This window comes from Chrysochloris asiatica, unplaced genomic scaffold, assembly GCF_000296735.1.
Source record: "Chrysochloris asiatica unplaced genomic scaffold, ChrAsi1.0 scaffold00168, whole genome shotgun sequence".
In the NCBI taxonomy this organism is placed as follows: domain Eukaryota; kingdom Metazoa; phylum Chordata; class Mammalia; order Afrosoricida; family Chrysochloridae; genus Chrysochloris; species Chrysochloris asiatica.
This window is the reverse complement of record NW_006408686.1, coordinates 6,181,907-6,198,466: the sequence shown is the minus strand read 5'-3', so window position 1 is coordinate 6,198,466 and position 16,560 is coordinate 6,181,907. Positions and strand designations below refer to the sequence as shown.

The 16,560-nt window shown below is 44.7% G+C and overlaps 1 protein-coding gene across 1 annotated transcript; it reads right to left on the bottom strand.

Annotated features, from left to right (window-relative positions):
* Positions 1-523: 523 nt before the first annotated feature.
* On the bottom strand, positions 524-3,003 carry LGALS7 (lectin, galactoside-binding, soluble, 7). The gene is made up of 4 exons (XM_006871541.1): positions 2,989-3,003; positions 2,511-2,599; positions 1,585-1,786; positions 524-637 (listed from the first exon to the last, which is right to left on the bottom strand). Exons 1-4 carry the CDS (start codon positions 3,001-3,003, stop codon positions 524-526), a joined length of 420 nt encoding a protein of 139 aa, XP_006871603.1.
* Between the last annotated feature and the right edge of the window lie 13,557 nt (positions 3,004-16,560).

Here is a 16,560-nt window from a genome sequence, read left to right as displayed (position 1 = left end):
TTGACGGGAGTAGAAAGCCTCATCGTTCCCCCGCGAAGCGGCTGGTAGTTTCGAACTGCTGACCTTAAGGTCCACAGCCCGATTCGTAACCACTACGCTACCAGAGCTCCTCCCTTTTTTTATAGGGGCCATTAAATCTCCACCCTCCCAACCAACTACTCCAGATAAGCACTCATGTGATTACATCTGGCTTGATTTGCCAAGTGCAGCATCAAGATGAGCCCCCGACTCAACTCCATATCAGATCACAGCCCTCCTAAGGCATTCTCGTACAAAAAAATGACCTAGTAGATTCAGGTTCGAATCCACCTCTTGCCAAGGATTCTCTGTGTTACAATGAGTCACACCGACTGCAGCTCTCTGAATCTCTGTTTTCTTCACCTGTGTAAAAGGGACGTTGAGTCGGAATCCACTCGGCGGCAGTGTATAAAGAGACACAGGCACAGATCCGGGCCCTAGGGGCCGTGACTTTATTTGTTATCCAAAGACCCCGCACCCTACCCAGGCTTTCTCTCCAGCTGGTTCAGAAGACTCGCACCGACTCCAGCTGCACGTCTCCGCCCACCTCCAGCAGGCGCACGCGCGCCAGCGGCAACCGGTGCCGGAAGAGGTGATATTCGGAGTCCCCGACCACCGCCTGGAAGGGCAAAGGGTCCACGGTTAGAGGCGGCGCATCCCACTGTGACACACTCTCTGTGTGCCCCTGGACACGTCACGAAGCCCCACTGGGCCACGGTTAATTCTAACCTCTCGTTTTAATGAGTTTACAGTTTGGCAAGTAAGTGCTTTTTAAGTGTTTGTGATCACGACTGTTATTTTTTAATTGGAGTCCTGTGGGTTAATGAGCTGGACTGCAAAGTCGATTTGATCCGCACGGTCGGCGGTTCAAGCTCACCAGCCGTTCCTCAGAAACCCTATACGGGGTCGCTATGAGTTGGAACCAACTCGACGGCACTGGCACTTAACAACAACTGCTTTTATGGGGTCCTGGTGTGGCGCTGCAGGATAAGGGACTAGACTGCAGGGTCGGTTGGAACCGCAAGTTTGGCGGTTCAAACTCACCAGCCGCTCTTCAGAAATCCTATATAAGGTTACTATGAGTCGGAACCGACTCAGTATTTAACAACAATTGTTTTTATTACACTGTCCACTTTCAAAGCGCAAATGCTTCAAAGCAGGGATGTCCTCAAGGTGAACGGTCTGGGAGTGAGAGTGTTGGAAGCGACCCCTCCCCTGGGACGTCTTTCTGGACCCTGTCTCCCAACCCACCCTTTCCCAAACCACAGAGCCCTTACAACGGAGAAGGGGGTGGAGGTAAGGAATGGCTAGTCTGGGGGATACAACCCCTACTAGGACACCCCTTTGGCGCTCCTTTCTTGTTCATCTCGTCCTTGAGTTGCAAAACTGCCTGCCCCTCCGGTACTGGTCAAGGTAGACGGAGGTCTGGCGATGTCCGTTCCTGACCTTGGCCACACCTTTGAGCCCCACCCCACCCCACAGGCCATCCCCCACCCCGTCCCCCAACCCTCTTCAGGAGGCTCCTAGGTCTTGGCGCTTTTCCTTCCCCCAGTCTCAGAGTCGCACCTTGAAGCCCTCGTCGGTGGTGATGAAGAGCACCTCGAAGGGTTTCCCGCATTGGAAGGGAACACCTTTGCCGCGCTCCTCGCGGCCCCAGGCGCCTTGCTCCTTGGTGTTGAAAACCACCTCGGAGCTGTCCATCCGAGGATTGAAATGCAGCGCAGCGTCAGCATCCTGCCCCTCGCTGCATAGCAGGTTTACATGGAACCTGGAAACAAAGGGGTGGGATGCGTGCGGGGTGAGCGTCAGGAGCTGGGGACTCACTCAACTCAAACCAAAGTCAAGAACCAATGGTCTGGCACCCTCTCATCCCAGAACATCCCCAAATTTACAGGGCCAGCTGCTCCTTGGAAACCCTACACAGGCTCACTGTGGGTCACAGCACTTCACAACAACAACAAGGCCATCAAACCCCATGGAAGGAAGTGGCCAGATCACCAGGGATCCTGCATTCCCAAAGAATCCAAATATTCATAGAGGGCCCAGGTACACATCCACCCAGACCAGGAATCCTCTCATTTCCAAAGGGTCTGGGTATTGATGGTCAGGATACCCACAAACCCTAGAGGGTCCCCTCTTTCCAGAAGGCTAGCAACAATAGCCAGGGACCCCAATACTTCCAGGGATAATTGCTCCGCAGAAGGCTTAAGTTCCCCAGACCCAGGAAATCATAGGATTCAGATGCCCAGGGCACCTAACAATCACCAGACACCTCCATATTTCCACAGTTCTTGCTTGGGAAGCTACTCAGAAATCATTTGTTGTTAAGTGCTGTTGAGTCGGTTCTGACTCATTATCGACCCTGTTTCCAAGGAGCAGCTGGTGAGTTTGAGCCAACAACCTTTCAGTCCAGTGCTTTATCCTACAAGAATTTAAGGGAGCTGAGGCTGGAGGGACCTCCCATCCCTCATGGTTGGAGTCTGGAGTCTCACCTGCCAGCTTTGGCGGGGACTAAACCTCGGATTCTCAGCACCGTGCCTGCTCGGATGCCCTCAGGCAGGGAGGTCTTGTGGGGAACGGTCTACAAGAGAAGAGGGTGTAGGGTGCTGGAGTGAACCAGAGAGACCAAAGATGGGCCAGAACCAGGACAGAGACCAGCAGAAAACAGCAAGAAAGAAATGGAAAGAAAAGGAAAAGACTCAGAGAGAGGGAAAGAAGAGATGGAGAGAGAAAGTATACAGAAATGCAAAGGAGAACAGAAAAAGGTTCAAACATGGAGAGATGGTGACCACAGAGAGGGAAATGAGAAGTGGGCCGAGGTGGGGAGGGGCTCCCACAGTTCACAGTGCCCCATACCTACTAGCTCTTTTGCAACAGCAAGACCTCAGTCTGCCCCAGCCCCCTCCCCTAGCATAGCCCAGCCCAGTCCCTCAAGGCCCCCAGTCCCCCGGGGGTTCCTGCAACACTCACAAAGCTCTCTGCCATGGCTGGGATGGTGGGACAGGCAATGGAGGTGGACAGTGTGGCTGGGAGGCCCTTAAGAAAAAGCGGGGTGGTGCTGGCCAGGTGACTCACCCCCTTCCCCTCCCACCGCTTCCCCGCCCACCACCCACAGTTGGCATAAACCCTGGGGCCCTGGGGCCAGGGTGGCTCATCACCACCTCCTGGGGTCCCTGACACACCTCCACTCACCAGGGGTTCCAAGCTCTCCTTGGAGCCAATAATACTTAAAACAGAAATAGTACCAATGATAGTAATAACAGAGAATGCTCATTCTTCCCACTGCCTGGCAGAGAAACAATATGACCATTGTATACAAAGGAAAGTTGAGGCCCAAGAGGCCAGGCTGCAGAGCCTCCTGCCTGGAGCTGCGGAACTATCGTCACCCAACTACTAGCTTCTACCTCTATAATCATATCCACTAATAATAGGATTTGAGTTCTGAGAGAGCCGGAATTTTGCCTAATTTGTTCATCCCTGTATCCCAGGTCCCTAAAGCCAGGCTCAGTAAAAACCCCACTGCCATGGAGTCCATTCCCACTCATAGCTGCCCTTTCCGGAGCAGACAGCCTCACCTTTCTCCCGCAGGACACCTGGTAGGTTTGAACTGCAAAACTGGTGGTTCGCCATTGAGTGCTTAGTAAAGGCGGGTAAAATGAAGCAATAAAACAGAATAACAACAGCTTCCAATTTCTAAACCTGCCCAGGGTGTGCAAGAAATCTCTGTTACTCACATCAACCCATGAGGTAGGGGTAGTGGCCACACCCCATTTTACAGATGAGGATACTGAGGCTCAGAAAATCAAGACTTGTTGCCATGGAGTCAGAGTGATTCCAATCATAGGAGACAAGAGTATTTAAGTCCCCGTAAACAGGGGCAAATGAACCAGTAAGCAAGCTTGAATGAAGCGATTTAACACATGAACTTAATTACGATTACTGCTAACCTGTGGGGAGCAATTGCACTTGTGTTTCGGTATATTTTTGGCATGGTGGGGGACCGGTGAAATTCTGCACTGTAGATTGGTGGTGGTGGTGATGGTGGTTATGTGCCGTGGAGTCAGAACCAACTCATAGCGACCCTGAACAGGGTTTCTGAGGCTGTAAATCTTTATGGGAGTAGAAAGCCTCATCTTTCTCCCGCGGAGCGGCTGGTAGTTTCGAATTGCTGACCTTAAGGTTCGCAGCCCAATCTGTAAGATTGGTGGGGAGGCACAATCGGACCCAGGCATAATTATTGGGTGCTCTCACCCTGCATAGGGTTTCCAAGGCCATGAGCCCTGGTGTGGTACTGTCAGATACCCCCAGGTTGGTGAGTTCAAACCCACCAGCTTCTCTCATAACCCTGACTCAATGGCACTTAACAACAACAATTAAGGAAAGTTCACTGCTACATCTTTTTCCCACAAGAAAAACTAGTGGGTTCTAATCACCGTTTCCGATTAGCAGCCCTGAGCTTTAACCGCTGTGTCGTGAGGGCGCCTGAGACTCAGAACCGAAACGAAAACAAAACCCCTGCCATCGAGTCAATCCCAACTCATTTGTTGTTGTAAGTTGTTAACTATCAGAGTTGGTTCCTACTTACAGTGACCCTGTATATAGAGTTTTGGGGGCTTTAAATTTTTGTGGGAGCAGCATGCCTCATCTTTCACCCGTAGAGTGGTTGATGGGCTCGAACCACCCATCTTGTGGTTCAAAGTCCAGTGCTTATAGCAACTCTACATAGGTTTCCCTTTATGGGAACAGACAGGTAACAGGTAGCCTCATCTATCTCTTGAGGAGCGGCTGGTGGCTTTGAACTGTCAAATTTGTGGTTCACAGCCCCAGTGCCTAACCCATAGCACCACCAGGCTCAGGAAGGGGAAGCAAATATCTCTGGACTTCATCTCCATAAGTTTCTCTCTAGTTTATTCCATCTCTGTGTGCTCTCAGTCTGTTTCTCTGTCCCCGTATGTCCAGTCCCATTCTTTAAGTCTCTCTCCAGTTCCCTCCTTGCACAGCTTCTTCCTTCACACCAACATCATTCCCTACTCCCCCGCTAGGTTGCAGGGGGTGTGAGGATGTCCCATGATCTGCCTACCACTCAGTCCAAGAAATCCCCAAAGGAATCTAGGAATCCTGTGGGGGGGGGGGGGACGGATTGAGCTATTGAGGGAAGGTTCTGGAAGGCAGGGCAGAAACCAACGCCCAGCAGTCTTCCCAGCACTTTCCACCTCTCCATTTTCACTCCCCTCCCCCAGCCCCACCCAGCAGATGGGAAAGAGCCCTAGGGCAGAGGCTGGATGAAGAGTGGAAAGTCATGTGCAGACAAGTAGATCCAGAACCTCTCAGACTCTTTCCCAACCCCCTCACCAGACACCCAGAGGCACCACGTGGTTCAGGGGAGCTCAGACCTCTGAGGAGACCCTGGATGGTACAAACTGTTACCATGCTCAGCTGCTAACCCAAAGGTGTCTCGGAAGAAAGACTTGGCAATCTACTTTTAGAAAAGTTGGCCACTGAAAACCTATGGAGCACAGTTCTACTCTAATGCACATAGGGTCCTCTGAGTTGAAAGCCACTCAAAGGCAACTGATTTTGTGTCTCTGAACACCAGCAATGAGGTGGAAGCTGCAAGCACTCCCATTTTGCAGAGGAGACAATAAGGCTCAGAGAGGGACAGCAAAATCACACAGCAAAGAAGTAACCAGGATCTGTCTTATCATTGTGACAATAGACAAAACAATATAGGTTATAACACTATTACTTTAGACTCGGGAATGGTTGTTTCCATGAATGATTGACACGGTTATTCCTTAAAAGTAAGGGTTTCCCTGTACACAAGGTTAACAGGGCAACCTAAAATGGGGCGGGGGGGGGGGGGGCTGTAAAGGTACAAAGTGACTGGCTTACAAGTTTTCAAGAAGGAGTTTAGATTCAGAGTGTGCAGGACAAGGTAGAATCCCATTGAGTGGTTTTCTTACTGTCTAGACAGTAAGAAGCTGTCTAGACAGTAAGGTTTAAGGACCTCTGGTAGCATTATGAATCGGGCTGCTAATCTCACAGTCAGCAGTTCGAAACTACCAGCTGTTCCACAAGAGAAAGAAGAGGCTTTCTGCTCCCATAAAGATTTACGGTCTCAGAAACCCTGTACCGGGTCACTATGAGTTGGATCCAACTCCACGATACTTAACAACAACAACAGACAGGTCTGGTGAAAGGAGATGGAGACAAGACTCTCATGATTCAATAGTAATTCCTATCAAGACTAATTGCTATTGTCACAAATGTAAAGGTAGAAGTTTTGTAGTAAAAAGGGGCGAGTGGTCGATCTTACAGTCCCGGTGTGGAGGACCCTGGGAACATCAAGGGAGAAGAGCAGAAGCAGAATGTGGGACCCTACCCAGAGAAGTGGGGACTCCAGAGATGGAGGCAGAGATGATGACGTGGAGAAACAGAGCAGCTGAGGTTTCTAGACTCGTGGAGAGAGAGGGGATGTGTGCTGGCAGCTGGGCGGCAGGTTTGCAGGGTATACCCTTTGGCTGTTTGAATACTGTATATTCCTGAGAGTTTGGGTGCACATCTAAAAACAAAAACAAAAAACAGAGGGAATAGGAGCAAATGCTGTGGAATGATGAAGCATGCAGGGGATTGTAATCATTGCAATGAAACAAATACATAGGATGAGTTTAAAACTGATATTCCCCTATGTAAACTATCACTTAATACACAATAAAAACTTTTTTTTTTTTTAAGTAAGAGTTTCCTTAGATTTTTTTGTTTCTATTCTATACTTTGCAACTGTCTCCCAATGACTCATCTTTTATACTGTGTTTTTTCACTCTGGCTTGATATTTCAACACAAGCAATCAGCCAGCACAGTCCCAACTTGCCTTTGGTGATCGGCCAAATTTTTGCATTCAATATGAAACCTCACTTATTTCTTGTAACTTGAATAAATAAATACATCCTTGATTCTTATTCACTTATGTTTATTATCTTTTTATCACTTTTAAAGTAATACTTCCATAAGCACTTTATTCCTTTCACAGGAATTAACTAATATATTTATTTCCCAATATGCTTTTTAAATTGATGTATGCTGTTGTTGTTGTTGTTAGACTCATAGTAACCCTATGCACAACAGAATGAAACACTGCCCAGTTCTGTGCCTTCTTCACAATTGTAACACTTAAGCCCATTGCTGCTGTCAGTGTACCAATCCATTTCATTGGAGGTCTTCCTCTTTTTCACTGACACTCTGCTTTACCAAGCATGGTCCTTCACTAGGGACTGGTCCCTCCATAATATACCTGAAATATGGGAGAAGTCTCCCCATCCTACCCTTGTAAGGAGCATTCTAGCTGTACTTCTTCCAACACTGATTTATTTGTTTTTCTAGCAGTCCATGGTACTTCTAATATTCTTCTCCAGTAACTCACATTAAATAAAATGTACAGATTTGAACAGAATAATTTGGGTGTCAGAGTAGAAATGTGTTCCATAGGATTTTCACGTTTTCAATGACTGAGTTTTCAGAAGTAAATCAGCAGGCCTATCTTCCAAGGTACCTCTCTAGATGGAGTCTAGACTCGAACCTCTAATCTTTCAGTTAGCAGCCAAATGACCTATCTGCACCACCGAAGAAGTCCAATGTTGTTAGTCACCTTCAAGTTGTTTCCAACTCATGGAGACCCCACGTATACAGGGTAGCACTGCTCCATAGGGTATTCAAGTCTATCACCTTTGGGAAGCAGTTGGTCAGTCTATCTTTCAAGGCATCTTTGGATGGGTTCGAACTGCCAACCCTTTGGCTAGTTAGTACTCAAGAGTTTATCCTTTTGTACCACCTGTAGAATCTGACCTGAGTCCTGGTGTGGTTCAATGGGCTAATGCGTCAGACTGCAAAGTCGTTTGAACTGCAAGATCGGTGGTTCAAGTTTTCCAGATACACAGGGTCGCTCTAGGTCGGAATCAACTCTACGGCACTTAACAACAACAACATCAACGAATCTGACAGATGTATACCAAACCCCAAACCAAACCTGTTGCCCTCGATTCTGACCCGTAGTGACCCCTACAGAACAGAGGGATTCCAAGCCCCACAGGGTTTCTGAAGCTGTTACTATTTATGAAAGCAGACGGCTTCACCTTTCTCCCACAGAGCAGCATATGAGTTCAAACTGCTAAACTTTCCGTTAGCAGCCCAGTATTTAATCACTAGGCAACCAAGGCTCCTTAATAAATGTATTGAAGAAAAAAACAAAACAAAACACTGCTGTTGAGTCTATTCCAACTCACAGCAATTCTACAGGCCAGAGTAGAACTGCCTCATTAGGTTTCCACACGGCCACCCGGGCTCCTATAACAAATGTGTACTGTTGTTGTTGTTGTTAAGTGCCATGGAGTCCTGACTCCTAGCAATCCCAAACACAGCAGAACAAAGTACTGTCAGGTTCTGTGCCATCCGTCCTCACAATTGTTATGTTTGAATCCATTATTGGGTTCAAATTTTTGGCCAAGTTTTTGCTTTCAGTCTGAAACCTCGCTTATTTCTTGTAACTTGAATGAGTACATCCTTAATTCTTATTCACTTACGTTTATTATCTTTTTATCAGTTCTAAAATAATACTTCCGGCAAGCACTTTTTTCCTTTCACAGGAATTAATTAATATATTTATTTCCAATACGTTTTTTAAATTGAGGTATATTGTTGTTGTTAGACTCATAGTAACCCTATGCACAACAGAATGAAACACTGCCACTGTATCAATCCATCTTGTTGGGGGTCTCCCTCTTTTTCATTGACCTCCACTTTACCAAGCATGATGTTCTTCTCCAGGGACTGATGTTTAGACCTTTGTAATCACTACCCTGATCAAGTTTCCTCCAGCCCCGTCCTGTTACCCGAATGTCAGGTTCTGCCTGTTGTTGTTGTTGTTGTTATGTGCCGTGGAGTCGGTTCTGACTCATAGCGACCCTGTACACGGTTTCCAAGGCTGGAACTCTTTATGGGAGCAGAAAGCCTCATCTTTCTCCCACGGAACAGCTGGTAGTTTCAAACTGCTGATAGTGAGATTAGCAGCCCAATTCGTAACCACAATGCTGCCTGTTGTTAGGCGCTGTCAAGTCAATCCCGACGCATGGTGACATTATGCACAACAGAACAAAACACTGCCTAGTCCCTCACCAGCCTCACAATCATTGTTCAGCTTGAGCCCATCACTGCTGCCACTGTGCCACACCATCTCATTGGGGATCTTTCTCTTTTTCTCTGACCCTCCACTTTACCAAGCATGATGTCCTTCTCTAGGGACTGGTCCCTCCTAATAATATGTCTGAAGAATGAGAGACGAAGTCTGACCATCCTGGTTTCCAAGGAGAACTCTGGTCGTACTTCTTCCAACACAGATTGGTTTGTGCTTCTAGCCTTCCATGGTACCTTTAATATTCTCCTCCAACATCATAACTCAAATGTATAATATCTTCTACAGTCTTCCTTATTCACTGTACAACATTCACATGCATATGAGGTTATTGAAACTATCATGGCTTGGATCAGATACACCTTAGTCCTCAAACTGACATCTTTGCTCTTCAACACTTTAAAGAGGTCTTGGCAGCAGATTTGCCCAATGCAATATGTCATTTGATTTCTTGACTGCTGCTTCCATGAGTATTGATGGTTGATCCAAGCAAAATGAAGTCTTTGACAACTTTAATTTTTCTCCATTTATCATGAGATTACTTATTGGTCTAGTGGTAAGGATTTTTGTTTTCTTTACATTGAGATGCAATGCAAAACCAATTCAGCCACACCAAGAGAAGAGGCAGAAAATCATTTACTATCTTAGACATATCGGGAAACAGTGTTTCAGATTCCCTAATGTGCCCACTTTCAATGTGTCTGGCTAAATAAAGAGTTTCTAATATGTCCTGGTGTGGTGCTATGGGTTAATGCACCAGACTGCAAAGCCGTTTGAACTGCAATGTTGGTGATTCAAGCTCACCAGCTGCTCCTTGGAAACTAATGGGTTGGAATCGACTTGACGGCACTTAACAACAACAATATGTTTGCTAAGTCTAACAGTCACGTCTGCACATTCCAAGGAGTGGGGTGTTTTGATCTAGGAGAAAAGTATAGAAAGCTCTTTTAATGAACTCTTAAGTTTTATCTGGAGTCCTGGTGTGGCGCTGTGGGTTAATGCGCCAGACTTCAAAGCCATTTGAACTGTAAGGTTGGCGGTTCAAGCTCACCATCTACTCCTCGGAAACCCTATACAGGGTCGTTATGGGTCGGAATCTACTCGAGGGCACTTAACAACAACAAATTTTATCTAACAACAGCTCTGTTGCAGCTGATAGGTTTTATCTTTATCCCAGGGGAGGACTCTCTAGCTCCCGGTGAGCCCAGCTCTTCAAGGCTGACCTGTTTTGGAATGTCGTATGTTAGAATCTGACATCCTCAGTGGCCTAGCCTGGGAATTTTATTTAAATAATTTTTTTTATGTTTTGTGTGTCCTCCCAGTCAACCCCCCAACTGCCCTTGAAAACACTGTCTTACCTGAACAGAGTTGTACTCGCCATTAAGATAAGGAGGTGGGAGAGCAGGCTGCAATTCCTGAATTTAGGGGAACTTCTGGGACAAATTTAGGGGGAAAGTAAAGCGTTGCACACCCAGGTTGTTGTTGTTAAGTGCCATTGAGTCAGTGCCAAATCATAGCGACACTTTTCCAAGGAGTGACTGGTGGGTTTAAGCCACTGACCTTGCAGTTAGCAGTCCAGTGCTTACCCTATAACGCCTCACCAGGACTCTACACAGCCAGACTGTTGTTGTTGTTAAGTGCCATTGAGTCAGTTCTGACTCATAACAACCCTGTATAAAGTTTCTGAGGAGTGACTGGTGGGTTTGAACTGTCGACCTTGAAGTTAACAGTCCAGTGCTGATCCTACAGTGCCACACCTAGGCTGCATCAAGGTCAGTCTGTTGGTTCACAGACAACATCAGCTCAGGCTGCTTTGGTTGCAAATTAACCTTCAAATGATGAAAAGAGCACTTTTTTAAAAATCTAACTTTTTTTCTTATGTTTTTAAGCCCATTTGAAATGTGCCCTAGTCATGGGGTCACCATGAGTGGGCATCAACTCCATAGCAACTGGGTATATACAAACAGATTTCAAATGGACTTCATATTTATATACCTAAATAGCCTCTATTTGGAGTCCTGGTATAGTGCCATAAGATAAGCACTGGACTGCAAGGTCAATTTGAACTGCAAGGTCAGCAGTTCAGACTCACCAGCTGCTCCTCAGAAACCCTATACAAGGTCGTTATGATTCTGATCCAGGTCAACGGGACTTAACAAAAACAAGCGTCTATTTATGATTATAGGAAATATTAACAATCCAATCACTTTTAAGAAACAGTCTTATTTCTTAATGTTTCATCTCATTTAGAAACTTTGCTTATATACCTTCAATAGTTTAAGCTGCATTTATGAATTTTGTTGTTGGGAAGTGCTATCAAGTCTTAGTGACCCTGTATAGGGTTTCCAAGGCTGGTGGGTTTGAACTGCTGACCTTGCAGTTAGCAGTCTAGTGCTTAGCCTACAGAGCCATACCAGGACATATTGAAAGTACCATGGGCTGCCAAAAGAACCAACAGATCTGTGTTGGAAGAAGTGCAGCCAGAGTGTTCCTTGGAGGCCAGGATGGCCAGACTTCGTCTCTTATACTTCGGACATATTGTCGGGAGGGACCAGTCACTGGAGAAGGAGATCATGTTTGGTAAGGTGGAGGGTCAGAGAAAAAGAGGAAGATCCCCCAGTGAGATGGATTGGCAAAGTGGCAACATCAATGGGCTCAAGTGTGGCAACAATTGTGAGGTTGGCCCAGACCAGGCAGTGTTTTGTTCTGTTGTGCATAGGGTCGCTATGAGTCACTACTGACTCAATGGCACCTAACAACAACAACCAGCACTGTGGGTTAATGCACTGGACGACAAAGTTGGTTTGCACCGTTTTGTAGGTAGGTGGTTCAGGCTCACCAGTCTCTCCTCAGAAACCCTAGATAGGGTTACTATGGGTCAGAATTGACTCGATGGCACTTAACAACAATATATAAATTAATAAATACACAAGAAGAATGTGGAATTAGGACTGGAGAAGAATTCATTAACAAACTGTTAATGCACAGGAGGTTTATTCTAAGCAAAATATGTTTAAGCATGTCTCTGTAATCAGTGAACAGCTGCAGACAAGTTCTGTCAGTAATGCGTTTGTCTTGATCTTGTTAGAGTGTCATGGCAGCAGGAGGAAACAATTTTGAGATAAGGGATCATATCAGATTTTTAATAAAACTCAAATGGATAGCTTTCTAAATCATCCAAGCCTTGCAACAAGTTTACGGGAATGCTGCCCCAAATAAAACCAACAGCTTTTAGCAAATCAAGCATTTTTACGGAAAGTCACGACGACCTCAAAGACGAGTCAAGGGAAGGCCATTAACTTTGATGAATGAAGAATTCATGGATAAGTCCATTGTGAAAAGATGACAGCCTTGGGAACCAGATACAGGATGGCTATGAGTCAGAACCGACTCCACGGCACTTAACAACAGCAACAATTGAAGCAAACATCTTGGCCTCAGCAAGCTTTTGATTCCATGTGTATAAAGATCTGCTAGCTCAAACAGCTGATCTTTTCTTCAGTGTTTCAACAAAATTTGAAACGAATGCATACAATATTATGGAATTAATTGGAACCAGGGATAAGTCTTGGATTTACCAATATAATTTAGAGAGCAAAGTCCAGTCAAAACAGTGGCTTCCAAAAGAAGATTGATAAGAATTGAAGAGACTTGGAATCAATTAGTCTACTGGACTAATGGAACACGTGAACGTCAGTCTCCACAACTCTGACACCGAAAGAACTATAGATGGTTTCTGGCTGTGCTGAGGAATTTTTCCCGCCATGGCTCCATACCTGCTCATTCTTCAAGGGTAGCAAGGACTGTCCTGTGAGAATTTGATTGGGAAATGTTACTCCTTCCACCTTACACTGCTGACGTTGCCCCTTCTGCCTTCCTTTTGTTCCCCAAACTTCAAAGGACATTGAAAAGGAACACATTTGGAATCACTCCAGGATGCCAAACTACCATTTTGACTTGTGCATCAAAAAGCAAAGAATTCTTCATGGAAAGGTTGTTGTTGTTAAGTGCTGTCAAATCCGTTCTGACTCACAGTGACCCTTTGTAGGGTTTCCAAGGAGCATCTGATGGATTTGAACTGCCGGCCTTGTGATTTGCCATCCAAGTGCTGATCCTGCAGCGCCACACCAGGAGTCCAAGGGTTAAAGAGATGGAAACCCCACTTTCAGAAGTGTACAGACCTAGAAGGAGGCTATATCAAGAAACAATAGCTTCACGTTTTGATATTTTTGTTTAACAAAGATTTCTGATTTTGCAATAATGCTTTTTTGATATGCTGTTTTTAAAAGACAAATTTTAGACTCATAATTAAAAAAAAATAGGTAGAAAATGAACAGATGGAAGAGAATATTCCATACAAATAATAATCAAAAAAGAACTGATGTGACAATCTTAACATAAGACAAACTAGACTTTAAAACAAAATCTATTAAAAGAGATAAAGATGGACATTACACAGTGAAAAAAGGATCGATTCGTCAACAAGATTTAACAATCATAAATATGTAGGCACCCGACATCAGAGCATCTAAAATATATATAAAGCAAACACTGATAAGATTAAAGAGAGACATAGGTAGCAATATAGTAATAGCTGAAGACTTCAATACACCACTTTCAATATCAGACAGAACTTTCAATATCAGACAGAACTAGAAACAGAGGACCTGAATAGCACGATCAACCAAGTTGATTTAATAGGCATCTAGAAGACACTTCATCAACAGCACAATACGCACTCTATTCCATTGCACATGGCTCATTCTCCGGGGTAAACCACACATTGGGTAACAAAGCAAGTCTCGACAACTTTGTTTTTTCTTCAGCTAAGACAGAAGAGATGATTTATTGTACACATGGTATATTCAGCCACAGCTGAGAACAGAAAACAGAACTAGTCCATAATGTCACAGGTCCAGGACAAAGTTTCTAAACAAACTGAATTGGTACAGCAAGGTGGGTCTCAGGTGTTCATAGTGTCGTCGAATGGCGATGGAAGCTCTAGATCCAGTAAACCAGAAGTTCTAGACGGTAGCATGGAGTCAACAACGTGTACCAGTGTCGCGGCCTCCGGCATCCATAGTCCTGCTGTGGCTTCTCTGGTACACACGCTAGCATTTACTTGGATCTTGGCCTCATCTTTCTTCTTTTGTGCTTCTGCCTACGCATTGGCTTCTTCCTCCACTTGGCTCTCATGGCTTGGAGGTTTCTAACCAAATGGCACAAAGGCCAAGACGAGAGAGCTCAATAGCTTTGTTTATTTTTTCCGTTTTTATTGTGAACTGAGTGATGGTTTATATGGGAGAACATCAGTTTTACACTCATCGTTTCATTGCAATGATTGCAATCTCCTTCTGTGCGTCATTATTCAACAGTACTTGCTTCTATTCCCTGTGGGGTTTTTTGTTTGTTTGGTTTTGCTTGGGGGGAGAAGGGGTGGTACACAAAAACACTCAGGAATATATAAGCATTTAAACAATCAAAGGGCACATTCTGCAAGCCTGCCTCCTGGTGCCTCAATAAGTTTAACAGATTGAAATCATACAAAGTCTTTTCTTTGACCACAATGTTTTGAATGAAGGTAGAAATCACTAACAGGAAACAGCAAAAAACAAAACTGGAAAGTCCTCAAGCAGATGGAAGTTACAGAGTGTGCTATTAAACTACCAATGGGTCCAGGAAGAAATTACAAATTACTCTGATCCAAATCAACATGAAAGCACAACATACCAAAACTTATGGGAAGCAGCAAAGGTAGTACTCAAAGGGAAGTTTATAACAATAAATGTCTACATGAAAAAGGAAGAAAGATCTCATATTAGCAACTTAACTCTACAACTTGAGAAACTAGAAAGGGAAGGGCAATCTAAGTCTCAAACTACCAGAATAAAGAAAAGAATAAAAATCAGAGCAGAAATAAATACAATAAAAAAATAATAGAGCGTCAACAAAAATAATAGAAGCTGGTTCTTTGAAAAGACCAATAAGATGGACAAACTTTTAGCTAGACTGGCCAACAGAAAAGATGGAAAGAACCAAAATAAAAAATGAAAGAGGAGACATCACGAGTGGCCTGACAGAAATAAAGAGAATCCATGATGGTGGTTGTGGGTTGTAGAGTTGGTTCTCAGGCCGCACATCTTTACAAGAGAAGAAAGGCTCATCTTTCTCCTTAGGAGTGGCTGGTGGATTCGAACTGCTGATCTGGTGGTTAGCAGCCCAATGGGTAATCCTCTACACACCAGAGGCCCTTAACCACATCAATAGAACAAAGAAAAAACCCCACAAAAAACACAAATAGTCATCCCAATGGATGCAGAAAAGGAGCTCTGGTAGCGTAATGTTTATGAATCGGGCTGCTAATCTCATGGTCAGCAGTTCGAAACTACCAGCTGTTCCATGGGAGAAAGATGAAGCTTTCTGCTCCCGTAAAGATTTACAGCCTCGGAAACCCTGTACAGGGTTGCCATGAGTTGGAACCGACTCCACAGCACATAACAACAACAACAACAACATGGATGCAGAAAAAGCATTTAGTAAAATCCAACATCCTTTCTTAATGGAAACCCTAAAAGAACATTGAAATAGAAAGGAAAGTCCTCAGTATGATTCAAGGCATAGCTGAAAAGTCAGCAGTCAACAGAAAGACTGAGAGTTTTCCCCCTTGAAATTGGAACAAGACAAGGTTTCCCATTCTCCCCACATCTGTTCAATAGCCAGAACAGTAAGTCAAGAAAAGAAATAAAAGGAGACCACCCAGATTGTAAAAATAAAAGGATTGATTATGTCTATTCACAGATGATATGATCCAATATATAGAAAATTCCAAAGAGTCTGTAAGAAAGCTTCTAACAAAGTTGCAGGGTACAAGGTCATCAAATAAAAGTCTGTTGAGATTCTAGGTACTAGCAATGAGAAATCTGAAAGGAAAATTAGGAAAACAATTCCATTTATAATCGCATCTAAAAAAATAAAATACCTAGGAATACCAGAAGAACTAGGTGATGACCAGCTACCAGTAGCAACTACTCTGAAAGGGATCACTTTAGAAGATCTGGGTGGAGTAGGAGAAAATGTGGAACAGAACTCAAAATTATTCAAGAATTATAAAAAAAAGAAAACACCAGGCTTACTGGTCAGAAAGAGATTGGAGGAACCCACAACTCTGGCCCTTAACCACCCTTCAGGTCTGAAGCAGAACTCACTCTCATGGCCCGATTTTCAGATAGGTGATGGAATAAAAATTGAAATCTTTCAAGAAAGTGAGGCGGCACTGGAGACACTCACTCACCTATGCCAAGAAATTTGCAAGAGAACTATCTGGAAGAGATCCATATTTGTGCCCATTCCAAAGAGA

What these genes read in the sequence shown, in the direction of transcription:
- LGALS7 (XM_006871541.1), bottom strand. An exon ending in GTCCCCGCCAAAGCTGGCAG is followed by an intron (nt 1,787 to 2,510) that starts GTGAGACTCCAG and finishes CTTTGTTTCCAG; the next exon opens with GTTCCATGTAAACCTGCTAT. An exon ending in CCACCGACGAGGGCTTCAAG is followed by an intron (nt 638 to 1,584) that starts GTGCGACTCTGA and finishes TTGCCCTTCCAG; the next exon opens with GCGGTGGTCGGGGACTCCGA.